The sequence below is a fragment of the Salvelinus alpinus genome, chromosome 7 (genome assembly GCF_045679555.1).
Source record: "Salvelinus alpinus chromosome 7, SLU_Salpinus.1, whole genome shotgun sequence".
Classification (NCBI taxonomy): domain Eukaryota; kingdom Metazoa; phylum Chordata; class Actinopteri; order Salmoniformes; family Salmonidae; genus Salvelinus; species Salvelinus alpinus.
This window is the reverse complement of record NC_092092.1, coordinates 37,478,816-37,505,227: the sequence shown is the minus strand read 5'-3', so window position 1 is coordinate 37,505,227 and position 26,412 is coordinate 37,478,816. Positions and strand designations below refer to the sequence as shown.

At 43.3% G+C, this 26,412-nt stretch overlaps 1 protein-coding gene across 4 annotated transcripts; it reads right to left on the bottom strand.

The window, feature by feature from the left end:
- Positions 1–26,412, bottom strand: LOC139580945 (uncharacterized). 4 transcript variants are annotated; one of them, XM_071410133.1, is made up of 20 exons: positions 24,685–26,412; positions 22,167–23,847; positions 16,156–16,425; positions 15,512–15,940; positions 14,746–15,165; positions 14,098–14,550; positions 13,651–13,920; positions 12,681–12,929; positions 12,291–12,536; positions 11,914–12,171; positions 11,446–11,754; positions 11,009–11,278; positions 10,765–10,848; positions 10,527–10,680; positions 10,357–10,427; positions 9,903–10,114; positions 6,802–7,055; positions 5,915–6,034; positions 1,246–1,411; positions 1–1,067 (listed from the first exon to the last, which is right to left on the bottom strand). In XM_071410133.1, the coding sequence occupies exons 1-20, from the start codon at positions 25,022–25,024 to the stop codon at positions 751–753; spliced, it is 6,573 nt and encodes a 2,190-aa protein (XP_071266234.1). In that variant the 5' UTR covers positions 25,025–26,412; the 3' UTR covers positions 1–750. The 4 variants fall into 4 exon arrangements, with proteins under 4 accessions (XP_071266234.1, XP_071266235.1, XP_071266236.1 ...); XM_071410134.1 differs by lacking the exon at positions 5,915–6,034; XM_071410135.1 differs by lacking the exon at positions 1,246–1,411 and having other exon boundaries at positions 832–1,067.

The following is a 26,412-nucleotide window of genomic DNA, read 5'->3' as shown; positions in this document are numbered from 1 at the left end:
TAGTGTTCAACATGTTTAATGAACAAAAGAGACGATAAAGTGAACACTATACAAAAACAACAAACGTGAAAACCGAGCCAGTCCTATCTGGTGCAGAACACAAAGACAGAAGACAACCACCCACAAACCCCAACACAAAACAAGCCACCTAAATATGATTCCCAATCAGAGACAACACAAAACACCTGCCTCTGATTGAGAACCATATTAGGCCAAACATAGAAGCAGACAAACTAGACACACAACATAGAATGCCCACCCAGCTCACGTCCTGACCAACACTAAAACAAGAAAACACACAAGAACTATGGTCAGAACGTGACAATAAGCTTCCTTTAATAGCCTTTCAATAAAACAGCATGTTTAAAAAAAAAAATGGATGGAGGGACTGTGATGTCAACTCAAAAGAAAAAAACTCTGAGCAACTTTACAATATCATACAGGTAGAAAATATTGACATTATATAAAGTACATTTGAATGCTTAAAAATATGAACACACACATACATATTTTTTAACCAAGTACACAGTGGAGACATTTGTCATGCAAAAGAGCACAAATCTGAGCAAATAACACAATGAACCTCATTATCTGACATTTGTTCAACAATGTGTGTCTGCCTTCTCCTTAGGGTTTTTGTTGCCTCCAGCCAAAACAGGTGAAAGTTCTCTCCTACTTTCCTTTTCCTGATGCTTCTAGTATAGAACCCTGAGGGAAAGAACCTTCCCAGGCTGTTCACACCACTGACTCTCACGCCCCATTTAGCGCCACACATTGCTCCAGGAAGGGCATCAGCAAGGTTGTCACTTTTTCGTCTTTGCGTGGCAGTTCTTTCATGAGCAGTTGGGTGGCTGAAATGGAGCCATTCATCCCCCAGCTCTTTACCATTAGCTCTGCCAGATCGTGAAGCTCCTCCAAGCCCTCCAGGTCACTGTGGGAGATACTGGGCTGTGGGAGTTCCTTTGAGGTTCTAACTAGAAACCTAAGCCTCTTGATCTCCTTGGCTGACAGGTGCTCCAGGATGCCACACAGATTCTGCAACCAGTCCGACTCTGTGAGATTGCTGCCTATTGGGAAAAAACATATAAAACACACATCCCAGGTTCTTATTACAAAAGTTTTCCAAATACAGTGGAAATTAGTATGTTTTTGGTTTATTTGCAGGTAAATGAAAATCTGTTAAATCAGTTGCAGGTAGGGGAAAGATAGTTGTAGGCCTATAAAGAGATGTGAGATAACAGTTACCTGGCTTTAGAAATATCGGTTCAAACCATTGGCATTTCCACACCTTCTTTCGCCCCATCATCTTGAGCTCATGAATCATCAGCTTCAATTTGGTAACTTTACTGTCCAAGAAGACTGTAAATGTGGCATGTTGATCTGGGCCACTATGAATATGCAAATATTTTTCCTGACAGAGAAAGGGAGGTCAAAGAGAATCACTTATGACAAAACTGCTAAATATTCTATGCCCATTTGACAGAGAATGTACTTTTAAGCATATCTAGAGGTGAAAAACCTAATGAGTTTTAATACAAAAAGCTGAGTTATTGGTCATAGAGGACAGGTGAGGCTCAGTAATGACATGTGTGTTGTCTCAATGGATGAGGTACTGTAAACAAACATACAAACTTTTCCTTACCTATTAGCTTAGATTATATTACATTATAGCACAGTAAATCATGAAACGTCTTCAAATACATAAAAGTGGTCAGATGAAGCAGATGCTAAACCACAGGACTGTTTTGCTAGCACAGACTGGAATATGTTCCGGGATTCCTCAGATGGCATTGAGGAGTACACCACATCAGTCATTGGCTTCATCAGTAAGTGCATCAATGACGTTGTCCCTACAGTGACTGTACGTACATACCCTAACCAGAAGCCATGGATTACAGGCAACATCCATACTGAGCTAAAGGGTAGAGCTGCCGCTTTCAAGGAGCGGGACTCTAACCCGGAAGCTTATAAGAAATCCCGCTATGCCCTTCGACTATCACGCTTTAAGGTAAGACCCAGATGCAGACAACGTCAAAGTAACAACAGTTTATTAATGCAACAGGGGCAGGCAAAAGACAGGTCAAGGGCAGGCAGGTGTCAGTAATCAAGATAGGTGGGGTCAACACCGGGAAAACTAGAAAACAGGAACAGTCGAGAGACAGGAACAGAGGGAAAACCGCTGGTGGGCTTGACGAAACAAAACAAACTGGCAACAGTCAAACAGAACACAGGTATAAATACACGGGATAATGGGGAAGATGGGCGACACCTGGAGGGGGGTGGAGACAATCACAAAGACAGGTGAAACAGATCAGGGTGTGACAGTACCCACCCCCTCTCGGTGCGCCACCTGGTTGACCGGGGTGTCGGCGTTGGAAATCCGCGATGAGGCCTGGGTTCCAGGATGTCCCTGGCGGGGACCCAGCACCTCTCCTCCGGGCCATAACCCTCCCAGTCAACCAGGTACTGGAACCCCCTGCCCCTAGGTCGAACCTTCAGGAGACGCCTCACCATGTAAGCCGGTTGGCCATTGATGAGGCGGGGGAGAGGGGTGGGCCTGGAAACAGGAGACAAGGGGCTGTGAGACATGGATACAAGACAAACAGCAGAGGGGCTAATAATCTTGGAGATGGGAAACGGGCCGATAAACCATGGGGGAGTTTGCGGGATTCCACCCGGAGGGGCAGATCCCGGGTGGATAGCCATACCTTCTGCCAGAAACGATACCGGGTAGCCGGGGTCCGATGGCGGTCCGCTTGTTGTCGATACCTGGAGGTGGTCTTGAGGAGGGCCGACTGGGCAGAAGGTATGCCGACCTCTTCTTTCTGCTCAGGGAAGAGCGGGGGCTGATACCCCAGGGAACACTCAAATGGTGATAGGCCCGTGGCAAAGCAGGGAAGGGTGTTGCGGGCGTATTCCACCCACACAAGCTGTTGGCTCCAGGTGGTGGGGTTGGCAGAGACCAGGCCCCACAGAGTATTCTCGAGGTCCTGGTTGGCTCGCTCCGACTGGCTGTTGGACTGGGGGTGGAACCCAGAGGACAGGCTGGCCGACAGAACGCCTTCCAGAACCGGGACGGGAACTGAGGACTCCGGTCGGAGACCATGTCCATGAGCAGTCCATGGATCCGGAAGAGGTGCTGCAACATGAGCTGGGCCGTCTCCTTGGCCGAGGGTAGCTTGAGGAGAGGAATGAAGTGGGCGGCTTTGGAAAACCGGTCAACCACAGTCAGGATGGCAGTGTTGCCCTCTGACAGGGGGAGACCCTTGACAAAATCCAGGGATATGTGGGACCAGGGATGGTATTGGGACAGGCAGTGGTTGAAGAAGACCAGCCAGAGCTTGCCGAGGAGTCTTGTTCTGAGCACAGACCATGCAGGCAGCAACAAACGTGGCAACATCCGGAACCAGTAGGCCACCAAAAGCGTTGTCGCACAAAGGTCAGGGTTCGACAAGAGCCGGGCTGGCAGGCAAGCCTGGAGGAATGGGCCCACTCCAGGACCGCAGTGCAGACAGCATCAGGCACAAACATCCAGTTATCTGGGCCCCCCCAGAGTTTGGCTGGGACCGCTGCGCATCCCAGACCTGTTTCCCTATACCCCAGCTGAGTGCCGTTGCCAGGCACGAGGTGGGAAGGATGGTCTCGGGCTCTGGGGTGGTAACCGTGGAGCTATAGTGGCGAGACAGGGCATCCGGCTTGACGTTCTTGGACCCTGGCCGGTAAGAGAGGGAAAAGATAAACCGAGTAAACAGCAGGGCCCATCCCATCTCGCTTGCCTGGAGTTGAGGCGCTTGGTGGTGCGGAGATACTCCAGGTTTTTGTGGTCGGTCCACACAATGAACGGATGTTCTGTCCCATCCAGCCAGTGCCTCCATTCCTCCAACGCCATCTTCAACGCAAGAAGCTCCTGATTCCCCACATCGTAGTTCCTCTCTGTGGCATTGAGGCGGTGGGAGAAGAAGGCGCAGGGATGCAGCTTATGGTCCAGGGCAGAACGTTGGGACAGGACAGCCCCCACTCTGACATCCGAAGCATCGGCCTCCACCACAAACTGACGGGAACGGTAAGGATGAACCAAGATAGGAGCAGTGGTGTTTGAGGTCCCGGAACGCCCGGTCAGCAGCAGAGGACCACGTGAACGGAACCTTGGTAGAGGTGAGTGCAGACAGGGGGGAAGCCAGGGTGCTGTAAACCCAGATAAAGCGCTGATAAAAGTTGGCAAACCCCAGGAAACGTTGCAGCTGCACCCTGGACATAGGCTGAGGGCAATCCACCACCGTTCTCACCTTCCCGGGATCCATCTGGACACTCCCAGCAGAGATGATGTAACCTAGAAAGGGGATGGTTGCGCGATGGAACTCGCACTTTTCCGCCTTCACAAACAGCTGATTCTCCAGAAGGCGTTGAAGAACCTGCCGGACGTCAAGCACGTGTTCTAGGGGGGAGCGGGAAAAGACGAGGATGTCGTCAATGTAGATGAACTGGTTCAATGTGTCAATGGAGAACATCCTTTACCAGAGCCTGGAACACAGCAGGGGCGTTGCTGAGGCCTAACGGCATGACCAGATACTCGTAGTGGCCGCTGGTCGTGTTGAAGGCGGTCTTCCACTCATCCCCCTCTCGTATCCGCACCAGGTGGTAGGCATTGAGTAGATCCAACTTGGAAAACACAGCGGCTCCCAGGAGCGGCTCGAAGGCAGAGGAAATGAGTGGTAGCGGGTAACGGTTCTTAACAGTAATGTCATTGAGTCCCCGGTAGTCAATGCACGGGCGCAGGGTCTTGTCCTTTTTCTCCACGAAGCAGAACCCTGCGCCAGTGGGAGAGGAAGAGGGACGGATAAATCCTTCAGCTAGGGAGTCCCCAATGTAGGTCTCCATAGCCTTGGTCTCCGGTCCTGACAGAGAGTACAAGCGTCCCCGGGGCGGCGTGGAGCTAGGGAGAAGGTCAATCCCGCAGTCATTGGGTCAGTGCGGCGGAAGCAAAGTGGCCCGGGCCTTGCTGAACACGTCCTGGAGGTTCTGGTACTCTGTTTGGGCGGTATGCAAATTGGAGTGGGTCTAGGGTTTCTGGGATAATGGTGTTGATGTGAGCCATGACCAGCCTATCAAAGCACTTCATGGCTACAGACGTGAGTGCTACGGGTCGGTAGTCATTTAGGCAGGTTAGTGTTCTTGGGCACAGGGACTATGGTGGTTCTACAGCTGCATAATCGAAAGCATCCTGACTGGTTGCATCACTACCTAGTATGGCAACTGCTCGGCCTCTGATCGCAAGGCACTACAGAGGGTAGTGTGTACGACCTAGTACATCACTGGGGCAAAGCTTGCTGCCATCCAGGACCTCTATAAAAACTCCCCTTAAAAACTGTCAAAGATTCCAGCCACCCTAGTCATAGACTGTTCTCTCTGCTACCGCACAGCAAGCAGTACCGGAGCGCCAAGTCTACTGTAGGTTCAAGAGGCTTCTTAACAGCTTCTACCTCCAAGCCATAAGACTCCTGAAAATCTAATCAAATGGCTACCCAGACTATTTGCATTGCCCCCTCCCCGTCTTTTACACTGCTGCTACTCTCTGTTGTTATCATCTATGCATAGTCACTTTAATAACTCTACCTACATGTACATATGACCTCAATTACCTCGACTAACCGGTGCCCCTGCACATTGACTCTGTACCGGTACCCCCCTGTATAGTCTCGCTATTGTTATTTTACTGCTGCACTTTAATTACTTGTTACTTTTATTTCTTATATATTATATATTTTAAAAAAGTCAACTGCATTGTTGGTTAAGGGCTTGTAAGTAAGCATTTCACTGTAAGGTCTACTACACCTGTTGTATTCGGAGCATGTGACTAATAACATTTGATTTTATTTGATTTTAAATCATACTCATTCTTTATGCAATTTCTAACCTTGGGATGGACGCTGAAGCCCTGTTCGAGGTCTGAGGTCACTCTGTATCGGGCTTCGGGCCTTAGGTAGCAGTCAGAGCAAGCACGGATGAACTCCAGCTTCTTATTTCGCTTCATTACCTATGAATGAGTAGAGATTGATAGATACATATTGTAAATAGATCCAAAAGATACAGACTTAAGAAAATTGCGAAGCTTTCAAATTTGAGTTAAATTGAAACCGCTGTTAAAATGATGTCATGCTGTCACAACCTGATCTGTTTCACCTGTCTTTGTGATTGTCTCCAGGTGTCGCCCATCTTCCCCATTATCCCCTGTGTATTTATACCTGTGTTTTCTGTCTGTCTGTGCTAGTTTGTCTTGTTTGTTCGAGTCAACCAGTGTTTTGTGTCTCAGCTCCTGCTTTTTCTAGTCTCTCTTTTCTTGCCCTCCCGGTTTTGACCCTTCCCTTGCCTTGTCTTGCCTGTCCTGACTCTGAGCCCGCCTGCCTGTCCCTGAGCCTGCCTGCTGACCTGTACCTCTGCCACCCTCTGGATTACCGACCTCTGCCTTACCCTGACCCTGCCTGCCGTCCGCTACCGCTGCCCGACCTCTGGTTCTCTGACCCCTGCCTGCCTTGACCGGTCTATTGCCTGCCCCTGTTGGAATATTAAACTGTTGTTTATTCGATGTGGTCTGCATCTGGGTCTTCCCTTCATACCTGATACATGCAGTGGTAACAACACAGATGCATGGGTTGATATTGTAATTGATGGGGTTAGAGATTCACTGAGATTTCAATGAACTGAAATATGGACTGAATGCCATCACAGAACTTGGAATCCACATCCTAGAAATGATTGTGAGAAGGTTTACTGGACATTAAAATAAATAAATGCAATATTTACCTCAGTGTATGGCACATTGCGGGGCAATAGGTAAACCCAGAGCCTGTGTTGTCCTTCTGTAATGTTTAGCTCCAGGAAAAGAAGCACCTGCCCATTGATTCTTTTTTTAGTTTTTGGCTTGTGGCGGTACAAAGTCCACCTGGAGAGCCCATTGATGTTTATAATCACATGTGAATCTGTCACCCTATTAGGTACCAGAATCTCCACACTATTGCTGCATATGTGAGCCACAGACAACGCCTCAGCTGCGTAGACTGGAAAATAATGAGACAGCCACACCAACAAACAATCAGTTCTACCGTCTTGAATATTTCCAGATGCTTTCTTACCATTTCTACCTATCACATGTTTTGTTGAATGAAAAGTTTGAATACATATATCATTGGGAAAAAAGGGTATTTCAAAAAGTGCTTAAACTTTTGTTATTTTATTAGGATCCCCATTAGCTGTTGCAAAAGCAGAAGCTACTCTTCCTGGGGTCCACACAAAACACAACATAATACAGAACATTAATAGACAAGAACAGCTCAGGGACAGAACTACATCAATTAAAAAATCTAATTTAAAAAGGCACAGAGCCTACAGTACATATCAATACATTCACACCAACTATCTAGGTCAAATAGGGGAGGGGTGTTGTGCCGTGAGGTGTTGCTTTATCTGTTTTTTGAAACCAGGTTTGCTGTTCATTTGAGCAATATGAGATGGAACGGAGTTGACACAAGTCATTTCCCCAACAATTGTTTACAGACAGATTATTTCACTTGTAATTCACTGTATCACAATTCCAGTGGGTCAGAAGTTTACATACACTAAGTTGACTGTGCCTTTAAACAGCTTGGAAAATTCCAGAAAATGATGTCATGGCTTTAGAAGCTTCTGATAGGCTAATTGACATCATTTGAGTCAATTGGAGGTGTACCTGTGGATGTATTTCAAGACCTACCTTCAAACTCAGTGCCTCTTTGCTTGACATTATGGGGAAATCAAAAGAAATCAGCCATGACCTAAGAAAAAGAATTGTAGACCTGCACAAGTCTGGTTCATCCTTGGGAGCAATTTCCAAATGCCTGAAGGTACCACGTTCGTCTGTACAAACAATAGTACGCAAGTATAAACACCATAGGACACGCAGCCGTCATACCACTCAGGAAGGAGACGCGTTCTGTCTCCTAGAAATGAATGTAATTTGGTGCGAAAAATGAAAATCAATCCCAGAACAACAGCAAAGGACCTTGTGAAGATGCTGTAGGAAACAGGTACAAAATTATCTATATCTGTCAGGATTTGGTCAGGATTGTTCAGGTTTTGGTCACTAGATGCCCCCATTGTGCTTTTTTTGACCCTTTTGTTTTTTCCCTTGTTCCAGTTATTATTTGCACCTGTGCCTCATTTCCCTTGAAAGTATTTAAACCCTTAGTGTTCCTCAGTTCTTTGCTCTGTGTTTGTATGTTAGCACCCAGCCCCAGCCATGCTGTGAACATTTGTTTCTCTAGTTGGATTTTCTTGAGGTACTCTGGTTTTGTTCTTGTTTATTTTTGATTATTCTTTTGAGGTTTGTTTTTTCCCTGCTGTTTTTACCACTTTGTGGATTTTTCCTTGTGTCTTGGAGGATATACATTTTTCTCTTGGATATTACTTTTGACGTTGTGGATTTATATTTTTTGCCTGAAGATCTTTTCCTTTTTACTTTATTAAACCACCGTCTCTAGTACTGCTGTGTCTGCCTCATCTTCTGGGTTCTGCCGACTATTAGTGACTCAGTTTACTAAGTGACTGTTTCTCACACCGGAGACCTGAGTTCGTAACCGGGTCCTGACAATATCCACAGTTAAACGAGTCCTATATGAACATAACCTGTAAGCCCGCTCAGCAAGGAAGAAGCCACTGCTCCAAAACCGCCATAAAAAAAGCCAGACTATGGTTTGCAAGTGCACATGGGGACAAAGATTGTACTTTTTGTAGAAATGTCCTCTGGTCTGATGAAATAAAAATAGAACTGTTTGGCCATAATGACCATCGTTATGTTTGGAGGAAAAAGAGGGAGGCTTGCAAGCCAAAGAACATCATCCCAACCGTGAAGCACAGGGGTGGCAGCATCATGTTGTGGGGGTGCTTTGCTGCAGGAGGGACTGGTGCACAACACAAAATAGATGGCATCATGTGGTAGGAAAATTATGTGGATATATTGAAGCAACATCTCAAGACATCAGTCAGGAAGTTAAAGCTTGGTCACAAATGGATCTTCCAAATGGACAATGACCCCAAGCATACTCCCACAGTTGTGGCAAAACGGCTTAAGGACAACAAAGTCAAGGTATTGGAGTGGCCATCACAAAGCCCTGACCTCAATCCCATAGAACATTTGTGGGCAGAACTGAAAAAGCGTGTGCGAGCAAGGAGGCCTAAAAACCTGACTCAGTTACACCAGCTCTGTCAGGAGGAATGGGCCAAAATTGGATGGACCATGGGCCAAAATTCCCCCAACTTATTGTGGGAAGCTTGTGGAAGGCTACCCAAAACGTTTGACAAGGGTTTAAAGGCAATGCTACCAAATACTAATTGAGTGTATGTAAACTTCTGACCCACTGGAAATGTGATGAAAGAAATAAAAGCTGAAATAAATCATTCTCTCCACAATTATTCTGACATTTCACATTCTTAAAATAAAGTGGTGATCCTAACTGACCTAAGACAGGGAATTTTTACTAGGATTAAATGTCAGGAATTGTTAAACTGAGTTTAATGTATTTGGCTGAGGTGTATGTAAACTTCCGACTTCAACTGTCTTTCCTTGCAGCACTCGACCACACAACTGGACAATAATCAAGATAAGACAAAACTAGAGCCTGCAGAACTTGCTTTTTGGATGGTGGTGTCAAAAAAGCAGAGCATCTCTTTATTACGGACAGACCTCTCCCCATCTTTACAACCATTGAATCTATATGTTTTGACCATAACGGTTTACAATCGAACGTGACACCAATTAATTTAGTCTCCTCAATTTGTTCAACAGCCACACTATTCAATACCAGATTCAGCTGAGGTCTAGAACTTAGGGAATGATTTGTACCAAATACAATGCTCCTAGTAAAACTCACCCTCAGTCTCGCAGTGAAGAAGGTGCAGTTGGTACATATGTCCTTCTGGACAGCTGATCTTAAACACAGGACATGCAAGCTCAGAGTCAGTGTCAGCAAGCATGTGCATGTCCCAGTGGTCCACACTATACTCCACGGTACCTGGCTCCCTCATCCCAAATACCAGCCCTGTAGCTCTGCACTGGAACTTGCCACGAAACCCACACTGGAACCTGGGTAGCATCATAAAATAGAAGCACATTAGCCTTATATTATAAAGGTGGTCTCAGAGCACAGGAGAAATTGTTAATCTAAGAAAGCCACAGTTCTGTTAGTAGGACATATTGCATGTTACATTATCATATCAGTGCATATATGATTATTGGCTTAAGAGTGAAAACTCCAATATGAAAATAGGAGAGGAAGAAAGTTACTTGTAAGAGTAGTTATAATTGATTCAATCTATGGTAGTTACCTGTAGGACATCTTGCTTTCTTCAACTTCTTCAACTATCTCAGGGTCAAATTCTTTGATAATGGGTTTGGTCTGTACATGAGAAGATGACAGACAGTCCTTTACAAATCGATTGCAAACCTGACTTTAAATGGCAGTTCCTGCTGTTGCTCTTTAAATCAATCTATCTACCTTTGAAAAAACTTTAGAGGTCTCTTCTCTCACAGAGGTAGAGCCCAGGTTTGTGACGTGTCGGTCCTCCATTCCAGACACGTGAGCAGGCCAAAGTTTGTAGCGTTTATCCGCCAAGAAGCTGTCATGCTCAGTGATCTTGTTGTTGCAAAGCCTGGGGAGAAAAAAATATTCCTCATTGAGACACGTTATAACTAGGTCAAGGAAGCATAGACATCAACAACACTCCTTTACTCACCATACAGTTTCTGTAAAGCTTTTTCCAATCATGTATTGGTTAAGTTTCACAGCTCCTTCGTCAGTTATTTCATTATTGCACAGACTGAAAAAAAGAGATCAATGGTTTAAGAGTGCTGGTCCACAAGTGACCAATGTACAGGAGTATGTCACCCTGTATGTCATCACACTAAGGGTTAGTACTTATAAAATACAAAATATGCTTTCCACTTAATTCAATGTGCTGTATCTGAAAATACCCTTACTTTAGGACTTGTGCCTTGTGCAGATGTGTGAGCAGAAACTCCAGATGTGTGTCGGTGAGATGGCAGTCGCTGAGGTCCAGCTCTGAAAGCCCTTCTGAGTGCTCCAGAATCAATGCCAGTGATGAACAGGCCATCAGGTCCAACGGGGTATGACTGAGGTCCAGTTCCGTCCCCAGGGCTCTGGATAGTAGTGAAGCAAGTCTCCCTGACCTGCCTCCATCTCCCACAAATATCAGGTGAAGGAGCTGCAGCAAAATAGGTTTTCCAAGGCTATGAAGGAACAAAGTTAAACAGTGTCACTACTGGAAATTCAAAAGTAAAGCACTCACGAGAGTATAACATCTGGGCCCTACATTATTTGGATAGTCCCCTATAGATGGTCTATAGATCAATAAACTATCAATTGAATATGCAAAAACCTGCTTACGGCATCTCACCTCAAATGGACTCTTTGCAAAATGGACTCTTTGTAAAACTCCTCTAGTCCTGCATCCTCAACCTGACAGTCGTGTAGAATCAGCTCTGTGTCACCATCAGCTTTATTGATGGCTGCAGAGATGGCCCTGCAGTCGTAAGAACTGAGGCTCAAAACAGTATCTTCCTCCTGCCCTGACAGATCCATGGCAGAAGAGCAGGAGAGGTCCAGTTTGTGATTCAGAACCCTCAAGAGTGCAGCGGGTGCCTCTGTTTGTGTTATCAATCCTGTCCAGGCATGGAGGAGCTCCAGGAGTAGTTTCCTGTCTACCCTGCAAGGTCGTCAGGACAGTCAGAACCATGGATGGACATAAAATAATGTGCAATTAATTGTAATTCACTCTTTCCAATCAACTAGAAACCAAATACTTAAATCAGGTACAAGAAAAAAACACATTAAGACACTAATAGACAGTGATGTGGACAAAGACCTGAGTTCAGAGACCCTGTGCAGAAGAGTCAGAATCCTCCCCATCTCCTCCTTTGGAATGACGGTCCACAACAGGTTGAGTTTCACCCCGTCACTGTAGTGTAAAGCAAAGCGCAGTGCTTCACAGTCATCATGTTTCAAGACCTGGTTGTTCAAGTTGATCCATTCATCTGATGACCTCACTAAAGTCGTCACCATGTGACCAGCACGTTGCTTGTGTATTTCTTTCAGAGCTGTCCTCTCAAAGTGGGAATTCATTCTGCAGAAAAGGAGACATTAGGTGCCGTATTTAGGTGCTACATGTTAGTTATTGGATTTTCACGGTGAAAGACAAAGATATTGGCCCCGATAGCAATCATCATATTGTTTGAACCAGACCTTTGAAAGCGAATATTATTCAGGAACGGGAGAAGATGAGGCATGTCTTGCTGTCTGATTCTGCTCCTCCTGAGGTTGATGGTAATGGGTTGTGTGGTGCTCTTCAGCAGGTAGTGAAGCACATCCCAGTCCAGTCTACAGTTAGACAGGTCTCCATCAACCTTCTCCAGGAAGCACTGGGTCAGTTCCTCATTCTGAGCCTCATACACCACAACTGCCAGCTGTTGCAGAATCTCCTCACTTAGTCTGCCAGAGAGGAATACAGGCAGATGGTAACACACAGAAAACAATGTGGATCCTCGACAATTCAAACGGTAATCCCCAAACATGCAAACCCCACATTTAGAGACATTTTGTTTGAGAGTGCACAAACTAGGTAAACTAACTTGCCTGATTGTGAGCGGACCCTGATGACACAATAGGGTAGCAAGAAGGTAACCCTCGATGGGACAGTCTTTCAGATCCAAGCTCCTTATGGTCCACACTGTCAGTAGTGAAGCTAAACTACTGATTACTCTACACTGCACCCGTTCTGTTGGATTTGGCCTAGATAAGACCAGGGTCAGCTCCTTAACGATCATTGGCCTTTTGCACAAAAGTGACATCCTAGCTAGCTTCACTGTTGCCATTTCATTCATTCTGAAAGAAGAAACAAAAATGATGTTATAACCATCAAGAATAGGTGTGGGGTGGGGGTTATAAGCTAACATATGGAATTGTTTTAAGATAGTCATACCACGGATCATTTAGCTATTTGATTTAGAATTTCAGGACCCCTTTAGGGATATATAAAAATTATATATACAAACATTATTTGTTAAAATATAGAATTTGGCCTTCAGTACCAAATCCATACAAACACATTGAATAACACATTCAGAAATGGCAACAACAAAAAAATCATAAGGAATAAGATTTTGAAGTGTCTGTCCTTTATCTAGGAGATATAAGAAGGCTCAGTATATATTTATATCTTTTTTTACACATATTTAACCCCTTTTTTGGGGTAGGCACAAAACTACTGTACCTCCATACTTCCATTAATTTTTTTTAACCGGTACCAGTTAACTTCAGATGAGTCATCGTGTTCGTGAGAGTATCCCCTTTTCATAGAATGGTCATAATAGTTTGTAGGCCAAACCATTCAGACGCTACATATGTTTTCGTGAGAAAAAAGATTTTCGGGATGTTTCATGGTTTGACAAACACCGCTGTAGCTTGGCCACCTTCCACCGCAGATGCGGAAAAGCACTATAGGCGGACGCGGTGGATTGAGACGCAGCCCAGATATTTCGGATTTTTTAAAATTATGTTACCGGTGCATCAACAGACTCTAGGGTGTTAGCAAATATAGAATTACCTAAGCTTGTGAAGCTCTTTCACTTGTTCGAAGAGAAGTTTAGCTCCTTGGAGAGAGATACTCTGTGGGGTGAGAGTGACGTCCAGTTCCTCGTCAGCAGTAGACTGGCCTAGCACTGCTCCTACTGCCTCGCAGCTTACACTGGGCAACCACCCTGACAATGTGACAGTGTAGTGTAGGGCCTGGAGGAGAGAGTGGGATAGCAGTGCATCTCCCTCAGAACCCACAGAGAGTGCATCACACATAGACAGGAAGAACTGGCAGTCACAACTGAGGGTGAAGAATCAAAACAAGGCAAAGGCACATGAAAACATTGTAATGTATGCAAATATATCAAATAGTAAATAAATGATTGGTTAATATATCTCAAAACAATTAATGTTCCATGATATAGTTAACTGTTACTTCCATAGAGAAAAACACAAGCCAGGTTGGTAACAAACCCACATGAGGTATGATATGTAGGGTAGACACTGAAGGAAACTCCTCACGTCACTCTCGTCATCTGAACAGCCCCTCAACTCTACTGGTTTCTTCACTGGTTGGAGTTTCAGCACGTCTAGGAGGAGGGAGGCCTTTCTCTCCGAGAGGTCTATGGACCAGACTGCAGGAGTTGACCAGTAAACTGGCTGTAACGCTGGAAGGATACGTCTGCCTGTTTGAATCTCATAGTCCTTCGCATGCGAGTACAGATCTAACAGAAGCATACACTTCTCTGTCGAGTCATATGAATGAGCTAACCCCAGAGCAGACAGGAGTGCCTCAACAGACCTCTGTCCTGTCAATATGTCATTAACAGCTCCTTGAAGAAACACGTTCAAAAGGAAACGACAAAGCAATGGAGAAAATGTGATCGTCCACTCTTCAGGCAGCTGCCCCTCATCCTGTCTGGAGTAAAACCTGTCAGTAGAAAAACATTATTAGCCTGACATAAAAGGAACACATAGACCAAGACCGAGTTCTCAAAAGCACGTTGAGGCTAAGTTTATCCTTAGGACCTTAGCCTTAAGATGTTTCAAGTTCATAATTCCACGTGGCATCTAAATTACTCTCTGTCAGCAATATGATTATAACAGAACTGTTGAACAAACCAACCTGAGGTATGATACGTAGGGTAGACACTGAAGGAAACTCCTCACGTCACTCTCGTCATCTGACCAGCCCCTCAGTTCCACTGGTTTCTTCTCCGGTTGGAGTTTCAGCACTTCTAGGAGGAGGGAGGCTTTTGTCTCAGAGAGGTCTATGGACCAGACTGCAGGAGCTGTCTGGTAAAGTGGCAGTAACGCTGGAAGGATACTTCTGCCTGTTTGAGTCTCGTAGTCGCTCACATGCGAGTACAGATCTAACAGAAAAGCACACTGGCCAGCGTTGTCACGATCAGCAAAGGGGAAAGCTGAGTATCCACATACTGATGAAAGCATCTTTAGCGTGTCTCCTTCCAATGTTGCTGCACAGATGAAGAGATCCACAAGCACCTTGATAGCATCATTGGTGTTTGGAATGCAGTCATTGAATCTAGATCATTTAGAATTAAAATTAAATGGTTAAAAAAATCTAATGACAAAATGTACCCAAACACTCACTGTACAACCTCTTTGAACCCTTTCTTCATGTTGAATAGAATATAATTAGATTATAGACTGTCAGGGTCTCTGATGGGAAACGCTACTGTCTTACACCAGATAACATTTTGCACTGAGATAGTAAGCAACTTTTCTCTTCGAACTATGCCAACGGATTAAAGAGACAATGATGGATACAAAAACAAGTCTTCTGCAGCATATTTTTTTTGCGTGTCTATTCTCAAAGAACATTCAGATCCAGGGATAACATTTCAAGATATTTACACAACCACGCTCACCTCAGCTCTGAAATGTAGGGTAGACACTGAAGGAAAATGGTCAATTCCCTCTCGCTCTCTTCATCCGACCACCACAACTCAACTGGTTTCTTCACATTCAGAAATGTCAGCACTTCGAGGATGCCAGAGGTTCCTTTCTCAGAGAGGTCTATGTACCATACTGCAGGAATTGTCTGGAAAACAGACTGCAACACTGGTAGAACTCCTTCCTGCGTGTCATGGGCCTTTGAGTACAGACTAACCATGGATTTGCTCTGTTCCTCTATAGAGTCAGAGTGAATCAAATGAGCGAGCACAGGGCGCAGACCCTCAACACATTTCTGTCCTGTCGTCATCTCATAGAGAGCTCCTTGTATGTAAAGATCCATCTGGAATGACTTCACTTCCTCATTCCATGAATGTGTTTCTTGATCATTGAGTGAAATGAACCTAAAAGAATGTTAAGATGAGACACTTCTGTTATCATCGATGTGGGACCTACATTAGAGCTAACATTTGTCATCATTGGAAATACTGATAGCAGCAGTGGCAGTAAAACAGCATCTGTAAGTCATTCAAATTATTTAGAGGAATCTTAACCATATTCAGAATATGCTATTTGGACTTAATAAAAATCCAGCTATGTAGGCTATACATTCATTTACCTGATATCTGCAATGTTTGTCAAACTGTCAAAGATGATTTTCATTGATGATGTGGTAATATGTTGGGTGCCTTGACCAACATGTAGACAGAGATGAATATGTTCTGGTCTCTTCTGCTTCAGGACCTCTTCTGCTGGTTTCCACACCTCTTGCTCCTGGACTGACAGGTGAATTTCAGATTCACACAGTCTCAGCAAATTGTCACAGTCTCTCTGTAGGCCAGAGCGAAGTGCAACTTTCCACATCTGCAGTTGTGTAATGGAATCCAGTCTAACAGAATAAAGATGAAAGACAAAAATATATATTGCATGGCTAAAAACAAAAATATATATTGTACTTCTATGTAATACTGCATATTAATTATATAACTGCATATTAATGATCTAACTGAACATTGTTATTATACAGTATGGTACATAATCATTGGCACCCTTGATAAAGAGCAGAAAATAATACAAATACTGAGCTATATTGTATGCAATTTTTTGGGGGGGAAATTATATTATTTTAAATAAATGTTTTCAGTACTCCAACACCCTATGATTGTGAGGATAACGACACTGCGCCTTTTTCTGACATGGTTTATGATATTGGCGAACACATTGGAAGGATTCTTAGGCCATTCCTCCATACAGAATCTTTCCAGATCCTTGATGTCCTTGGTCTGCGCTTATGGACTGCCCACTTCAATTCAAACCACAGGTTTTCAATGGGGTTCAAGTTCGAAGACTGAGATGGCCATTGCAAAATGTCGATTTTGTGGTCTATTAACCATTTCTTTGTGGATTTTGATGTGTGCTTGGGGTTATTGTCTTGATGGAAGATTCATCCTCCTGGCAGAGGAAACCAGGTTTTTGGCTAAAATGTTTTGGTACTGGGTTCATGATGCCATTGACCTTAACAAGAGCCCCAGGACCAGTGGAGCAAAATAGCCCCATAACATCAAATATCCACCACCATATTTTACAGTAGGGATTAAGGTATTTTCTGCATATGAATTGTTCTTTCGAAGGCCACATCCACTGCTGGTGTGCGTGGCCAAAAATACCTATATTTTCGTGTCATCTAAACATAGCACTGGTTCCAATCTAAGTGCCAATGCCATTTATTAAACTCCAAGCAGTGCTATGGTCAGATAACATGAAAATAGAGCTCTTTGGCCACGCACACCAGTGGTGGGTTTGGCGTTGAAAAACGGAAGCATATGCAGAAAAGTACCTCATACCCAGTGGCGACCCATCATTCAGGGCAGGTGGGGCAGAACCCCACCTGTTTTGAGCCCTACATTTCTTGGACATAAACATTACACAACAAGTTGGAAATCGCAATTCAACAATGAGTTGTTTGGAAGGAATCAGTGACAGTGGCTAACTGCAAGCATTGCAGCTGGGAAGTCAGACTGTCATTCAAATCGGAATTGTAAATCTTTCTCTTTCTTTGATGACAAAATTTGCCAACTAAGGACCGCCGTGCACAACAAGGTGAGTCCAGAAATGTCTTACATGCTGCTGCATAAATTATGTAATATGCCAAGGAGATATGGTCAGCTATGTTTTTTAAAAAGGCATTAAACGTGGCTGAATGAACTGTTTTGCTGCCAGACAAGGCTCTGCTGATAGCCAAGTGTAACAGTGGTAAGGATTCACTCCATGGTGCTGGAAACAAAGCTCTGCTAACAGCTTGTGGGCACCGCTTGTCACCATTACAGTGCAATTCATATATTGTTTAGTGTTGTGCTGTGTAGTGGCTTTGCTGGCATGCATCAACAACAAAAAATGTGGGCAATTTGCCCCACCAAGATTTACATGCTAAAATCACCACTGCTCATACCTATGATCAAATCAAGCTGGTCACTAGAAACACAAGTCGATTTCGGATGTTTGAAAAGGTCCTGAGGACATCGATATATGCCGTCCTCGGCACTCAGAAAAAAAACATGGCATAGCACTGAGGTCGAACTCGCGAAGCTCAGAGCACGCTGCTTAGACCACTGCGCCATGGCAGTTCACAATTGTTTAGCAAGCAGGGAGAGTACTTGATGATACTAAATGGAAACTAGGGATGACCCCATTTAGTCGACTGGTAGATCGTTGGTCGACAGGTTGTTGGTCGACCACGATGTATTTTGTTTGCTACTTCAAAAAAAAGATATAAGACACCTGTCTGTTTCGCGCCTTTCTTGAGTGGACTAATCCATTGTGGAGGCCGTGGGGATGGCACAGTCATGACATGTGCTACTGAAATTGTATATAGTTATATTATGTAGGAACAATGGTGCAACACTAATAAAAAATAATGTTATTTTATAACAGATCCGCTTTCTCTCACGTTGGATAGAAGTTGCTGTCCGCAATTCTGAAACACATTAGTGCGCTGTTGAATTTACGTTTTTTTTCCTAGACCATGTTGCTATGTGCATAATAGCAAAGTTAAACCGCAAATTGTTGTTGAGAACAATGCAGGAGGAGGCAGCAGCAGAATGAGGCGACAAGAAAACAGCCCTTATTGTCTAAGAAAAGTGAGGAGAGGAAATGCCAACTTAATTAGGTTTATAATCAATTTACTAACTGTTAAATGTGCCTGGCTTTATAAATCATCCATATATACCGACAGAAATAAGACAGATCCTGCTTCTGTTGCCGGTTTGATTAATAGCCTACTGATTCCATGACCACTTTGTCTCACCCAACAATTTCATAAATTCAGCTGTTTTTCATCTTTACTATGCTGTAATAAAGGCGTTGCACTTTTTTCGTTAGACCAGCCTCGATGGTATAATTCATCATTTATTTTGCGTTGTTTACACTGTTCCAAATTGTCCGGAAAATTATGTTTATAATAATAATAACCCTCCTTTTTCCTTGATCTCCTTCTTCTTCTTATTATGATTATCATTATAATAATAAGTCATGTTGTTATCATTAGTAGGCTTAGCATAGCAGCTTTGTATAACCACCATCGAGCTGAACTGTAGGCCTAAGAGCTCATCCTGTTTAGTCTAAATAGCGTAACTTACTTAGGCCTATATTTCTATACTTATGTAGGCTACTGTATAAATCAATAATTCATTAATTAATGTCATCACACAGCACATGAGTCATTCATGATGTGAAATGCAATCAAGCATTTTAGTTTTAAAATATAATAACAAAGTGACCATCGAATAATTATCATAAACAATAAATAGGGCTTAACTGTTCCATTGCGGAAATTGCATTCACGAATGAATGCGACTGTTGCACGCAGCACTTGCTCCATACCTTGGTTTTCTTGATCTCCAGTATTTTCCACAACTAGTCACATTTATTCCACACACCTGACTTGCCATTTACCTCCTGTGCAACCAGTAAACATCCCCCCGTTTCGAGTTTATTTGTCACGTCCTCTGCATCTATATGGCTGTCACGTGTGTTACGGTGTTCAGAGTTTGTTATAATCAATTTATTGACGTGATTATGATATGCTTATGGGTCAGGCCCTACTGGTCACGCGCATGCGAAACATACACGTGTCACGTAAAGAGAGCAAGGGTTGAGGGGATGTTTTTTCTAAACATATTAGGGATTTCGGTAACTTAACTTTTCAGTCAGAAATGATTGTAATTATGTTGCAGCTTCAGCAACACGGACAGCGCTATAGATGTGTGGTGGTCGCTGCAGCAGGGAGGAGAGAAAGACAGCGGGTGCTAGTCACGCAGTCACTTAACACAGCGCAGCAAGTCTCAGCCAGGCGGCACAATCAAATCAATTGCGGTCGACCAATATTACTTTTAGTCGGGGACAGCTCTAATGTGAACATTTGTATTACTATTTAATTATGTTTTCCCCAACCCACCGCCCAAACCCTAATCACTCTACCTAAACTTAACCTTTTGAGTTGTTTCTGTTTTAAACCTATAACCACGCGAAATGAACCCTGTAACTACGTTCATTAAATTCCATAAAATCCTGAAGTGAAACTATGAGATCCGGTTGGGGTAAAATATGGTGGTGTATCTTTGATGTTATGGATCTATTTTACTTCTATTGGTCTTGTAGCCCTTGTTATGGTCAAGGGCATCATGAACATTACCAAATACCAGGAGATTTTAGCCCAAAACCTGGTTGGCTCTGTAAGGAGGCTGACATTTGGCCACAAGTGGATCTCCCAGCAAGACAATAACCCCAAGCACTGATCAAAATACACAAAGAAATTGTTAATTGATCACAAAATCAACATTTTGTAATGGACATCTCAGTCTCTGGACTTGAATACCATTGAAAACCTCCCACTGGGCACACACTGGTTGAATCAACGTTGTTTCCAGTCATTTCAACATGGAATAGACGTTGAATTAACGTCTGTGCCCAATGGAAATTGAAGCTGGAATTAAAGAGGATAGAATAAGGATATTGAGGAACTGGAAAGATTCTGTATGGAGGAATGGGCTATGATCCCTCTCTTGTGTTCTCCAAACTCATAAAACATTTTAGAAAAAGGCTCAGTGACTTTATCCTCACAAGGGAGGGTGCTACCAATAATTTTGACCCCTATCTTAAAAAAAAAAATGGTATTACTTTGTTACAAAATCTCTTTCTCAGAGCAATACACCACATGACCAAAAACATGTGGACACCTGCTCGTCAAACATCTCATTCCAAAAATAATGGGCATTTAATATTGAGTTGGTCCCCCTTTGCTGCTATAACAGCCTCCACTCTTCTGGGAAGGCTTTCCACTAAATGTTGGAACATTGCTGCGGGGGACTTGCTTCCATTCAACCACAAGAGCATTAGTGAGGTCGGGCACTGATGTTGGGTGAACTCAGCGTTCCAATTCATCCCAAAGGTGTTTGATGGGGTTGAGGTCACCAATCTCGACAAGCCTTTTCTGTATGGCCCTCTCTTTATGCACGGGGCATTGTCATGCTAAAACAGGAAAGGGCATTCCCCAAACTGTTGCCACAAAGTTGGAAGCACAGAATCGTCTAGAATGTCATTGTATGATGTAGCGTTTAGATTTCCCTTCACTGGAACTAAGGGGCCCGAACCATGAAAAACAGCCCCAGACCATAATTCCTCCTCCACCAAACTTTACAGTTGGCACTATGCAATGGGGCAGGTAGAGTTCTCCTGATATCCACCAAACCCAAATTCGTCCGTCGGACTGCCAGATGGTGAAGCGTAATTCATCACTCCAGAGAACGCATTTCCACTGCTCCAGAGTACAATGGCAGGGAGCTTTACACCTTTCCAGCAGCGATGCTTGGAATTGTGCATGGTGATCTTAGGCTTGTGTGCGGCTGCTCGGCCATGAAAACCCATTTCACGAAGCTCCCAACAAACAGTTTTTGTGCTGACGTTGCTTCCAGAGGCAGTTTAGAACTCGGTAGTGAGTGTTGCAACCGAGGACAGACGATTTTAATGCACTACGCGCTTCAGCACTCGGCGGTCCCGTTCTGTGAGCTTGTGTGGCCTACCACTTTGCGGCTGAGCCATTGTTGCTCCTAAATGTTTCCACTTCACAATAACAGTACTTACAGTTGACGGGGGCAGCTCTAGCAGGGCAGAAATTTGACAAACTGACTTGTTGGAAAGGTGGCATCCTATGACGGTGCCATGTTGAATATCACTGAGCTCTTTCTGTAAGGCCATTCTACTGCTAATGTAGAAGCTGCCCCCGACAACTGTAAGTACTGTTATTGTGAAGTGGAAACATTTAGTATGTTTGTATATGGAGATTGCATGGCTGTGTGCTCAATATTATACACCTGTCAGCAACAGGTATGGCTGAAATAGCCAAATCCACTCATTTGAAGAGGTGTCCACATACTTTTGTATATTAAGTGTATATTAGTATTAAATAATATAATATCATTTTTTTTTAAAGTATACAATATAGCTCGGTGCTTTACCAAGGGCGCCAATAATGATGGACCAGACTGTATATTTATGGGATGTCATTGTAACACATGGATGAAGTCATATAAATAAGGCTACTATCAAGCTCTGTAATAGTAAGAGGAGTAATACCTGAGCATTGTGAGATTTTCCAAAGCCCTGAGAATCAGCCTTAGTCCTGGATCTGACAAAGAACAGTCCTCCAGGTCCAGTAGAACATTCCTGTCTTTGGATTGGTTGATCACATATGACACTGCACAGCACTGTTGAGGATCAAGCTGTTCTCCACTGAGATTAAACTCGTAGCCCACTTTTTCTAGGAGGAGTAGGCAGGCCTCAGGTGACTGGTGCTCATACAAGCACTGACAAATGAAGAGGAGATTTTCCACATCCACATCTGAATTAGATTCATCAGGGTCCTGCTGTGTCTCACAGTAGATGAATGAGTCTATGATCTTTTCAATGTACTGGTCAGATAGTTCTCTCACCTCTTCCTCAGAAATCAAGAATTTAATCGATTCAACCATGTTATTGGACTGACTAGAAAGTCCACACAAGAACGAGAAAATGTGCTTCAAGTACTTTCCTTCTTCGGTCTGGCACCGCTGAAGGACTTGGGTGATTTTGTCTGGTGTCATCAACAGAAAAACAGAGGCACAAAACTCCTGCATTGTGTTGTGGAGAAAGGCCCAAGATGGTGTTGATGTGTCCTTAGCAGCAGATGACGTCAGGAAAGCATCTAGCACCCTGTGGTCTTTGCAATCCAATCTTGTCACGTTGACTGTTTTACCCAGCATTGCTTGGTAAGCGCTTTCAGCAAGAGACCTGAGGGCCTCCTTTTGGCGATGTATGTATTCATCCAGGTGTTCTGTAGTTTGGTCATTGTGTATTTTCAAGACATCTCGCAAGATCTGTACGTACATTTCTGTTACAGTGCAGGGATGATCTTTAGCTTCAGAAACACTCAAACAGATGCAGGCAGTCACTATGAAGGCGTACATTGGGACATGACAAAGACTAAAGAGTTCAGGGTTCTTCAAAATTCTACAAATGGTATCCTCATCTGTATCAAACATCCACCTAAAGAAAGAACTGATTGACTCGTCATTGAATCCGTGTACTTCCACTCGATAAGATGGCCAGTCAGACAAAAACCCACAGTCTTCTGCCTCTGGTCTGCATGTGGTCACAATCTTAGCATCACACAGAAGGTCTTTCTCTAAAATGCGCTTCACTACAGAATTGCTGATTGTGTCCATGATTCCATCAAACACAATTATGACATTTTCAGAATTCTGTTCAATATCTTGCAAAATCTCCTCAATCCCTTCCTCTGGTTTGACGTATTTGCCAAACAAAAGTGACTTCAGAGTCGTGGGGTCATCAGAGTGGGACATAGACCTCATCAAGGCTTCATTGAAGTAAAACATGTAGCTCACCGCATTGTCCTCTTTTTGTGCCCAAAGATTCAAAATCTCCTGGGCAACTGTAGTCTTACCTATCCCAGGTTTTCCAACCAGCAGAATTTTTTTCTCATTTCCTGTCAGTAAATTATCAGGGGATAATTTTCTCTTGAATGCTGGAATGTAAGTTTGAAGTTTTTTTGAGCGAGATTTTTTGTAGGCCTTGCTTTTGGAGAACTTGCTTTTTTGAAACACACTTCTGTCTGGGTCCAAAACAAGAGGTATGTATGTGAATGGTTTCAATGTACAACTCTTTTTTAGCCAATACATGCGCTTTTTTTGTCTTGCCTCACAAATCCGAATCGCTTTCAATTTCAACTGCCTCATGTACTTGAAGCAAGGTTTGGAATCTAGAAAAAAAAGATGAAGCAATAAGGAAACAAGGACAATTACATGTTTTGAGCATTAAATAAAATGTCTGGCAGATAACTGAACCACTCAAGTGTCAAATTGGGTTTTATTATAAAATGACTTGCTATCCATTGATTGTAAAAGATTTGGGTAATAATTTGCATGAACTGTATATTATAAAGCATCTATAAGCACATAATACACATTGCATTATAGCTATATGGGGTATTATTAAAGCTTAACGATCTGATTCACATTGATACTGGGAATGTTTTGTTTGAAGAGGAAGCAGCGTGGAGGAGTTAGTTGGGCTTGATGAGGTGTCATAATGTCAACCAAGATGTGTTATATCACAGATACCACCCTCTTGGCGGCGGAGAGAAAATGTTTCTGTTTTTAATGTTAAATTCCTGCGATTCCATTTGCCATGGGGCTTAGATAAATTTAGCAGTTTTAAAGGTAATTTCCTGCAATTATTAGACACATTTTGCTATGGTTTATGACGTTTTATATCTAAATGACTAAAGCTCTAACAAAATCAGTGGCTGAGGAAGTCTGGTAGCAAGGCAGAGTTAGGCACTCGCTGGTTCTAGCTAAAGGGTAGAGGAGCGGATCCTGACCAACTGTCTATAACTGAGCCATGGAGTTCTAGTTAAAATAACAAGTGAATGGTTTTGGATGTTGCTCCCCTTTAAGCTTTAATAATACTCTATGTAGCTATGATGTGATGTTTATGCTTTGCATAGTGCTTATAGATGTGTACTGTATGCTCTATAACAATTTTACAGCCAGTGTTAAGTTACCACAAATCAGATTTAATTGCCAATATCACATACCAGTAGGAGTGAAGTCACTCTGTAGTTTTGGGTCATCTCTGAAAGAAAAGCAGCTGATCCAATAATGCATATCTTGTTTTAGTGAAACTGTCCTGGTGGTGTACAATATCTTCAAAAGCTCATAGCAGGCAGCCTCCCCTTTGCAAACAGTCATGTCCAGCATTTTTCTGGATCTATCAGACTTCTCATACATGGAGGACAGGTAAGAGACCTCCTCCTGATGGAGCACCTTGTGCTTATGCAATTGGTCAATAACCAGTTTGTGGTTCTCAAGGCTATCCACAAGAAGTATCCTGCCATTTTGGATATAGTCAACAGCAGACTGTTCGGTGCTTGCCATGTCATCTGTGCACCACTAGCCGATTACTAAAATTATTTTAATCCCTTTATCCCACTTTCATTTAGGCCTAGGATATTTTGTCCTTCTGACTTTGAACCCAAATCTACTGAATGTAATTTGTCTTGCCGCTCATTTTAACGGCAGACTCTTGAATAGTATAACTTATGAATGCCTTGAGGTTAGTACAACTGCATACGATCCTTTCATAACCCAAGATATGATTGAATTGAGATATCGTGTGTGACTAACACTTTTTTAGTTATGGTGTGTGACCACAGATTATCCATTATATTGACCAGATACTCAAGTGGCCGCTCTAACAACGACAATACATGTCTTCAAAAATGGAAGACAATTAGCCCATCTCTTTAGCTAATCCACTCCTTGTACTCCATGTCATGTGCCAAAGAAAAAACGCCACATGCCTCGCTTAGTCCTCTCTGGTGTGACTCACACGTTTCTCAAATTATTATAGCTCCCGCCTTCGGGCAATCAGTGTAATTTAGTAAATGCCAGATCTCTATGGCAAGACGCACCATTCACCCAAGTTTCGTCAAAATCGTGCCAGTGCTGTCTGAGATATCGTGTGATTAATTTACGAACGGTCAGATCACCGGGGACAACTAATATACACTGTCAATGCTTTTAGCCTATCCACAGCTGTTTATGAATTATGTTCAGACCATTGATAGTCCCCTCCAATCACACCCAACTGCGTCAATAAGTCAACCCTTCATCCATTGCTCTTCGTTTCCCCATGATCTGAAACTCATGTTTTTCTCTTACTCTTAATTTGTGTCTATATACTGCAATTCAGCTTTAAATTGCAAATGAGTTGGCCTACAAGATCAAATAAACCGTACTATAAACATGACTATAATTTGAGAGTGGTTACATGTCAGCCACCCTCAATTTACCAAACAAAGTGTTAGGATCAGGCTGTTGAAAGGGTATAGGCTAGAAGTTAAAATGGATGAGACGTACCTTTCTCGACGCATTGATACAGACCATTTGTAAGTAGCCTACCTTTGTAAATGGTTATATATTGCTCACAACTAACTGAAACATTGTAGGCTATTTAAATGAGCGTTATATAAATATATAGACTAAACTGTGAATTTGATTGCGAATTTCATAACGAAAATGAAACTAACTTCGAGTGACAGTGTACAGAGTACAACATATTTAGAATGAATCTAAAATGAACTCATACATATTTGCCAAAAGTCCACAAAACCGACATAAATTGACTTCCTCGTGGTGGTGGTCTGAGCGCTGTCCACATTCAATGTCCTGTCCTGATCAGATTTGAGGTTGGTAAAAGAAAAGGAAAACGATGCCAGCCACAACTTTCTGTAGAAGGGTGTGCAGCAGATTTGCCAGGTCTA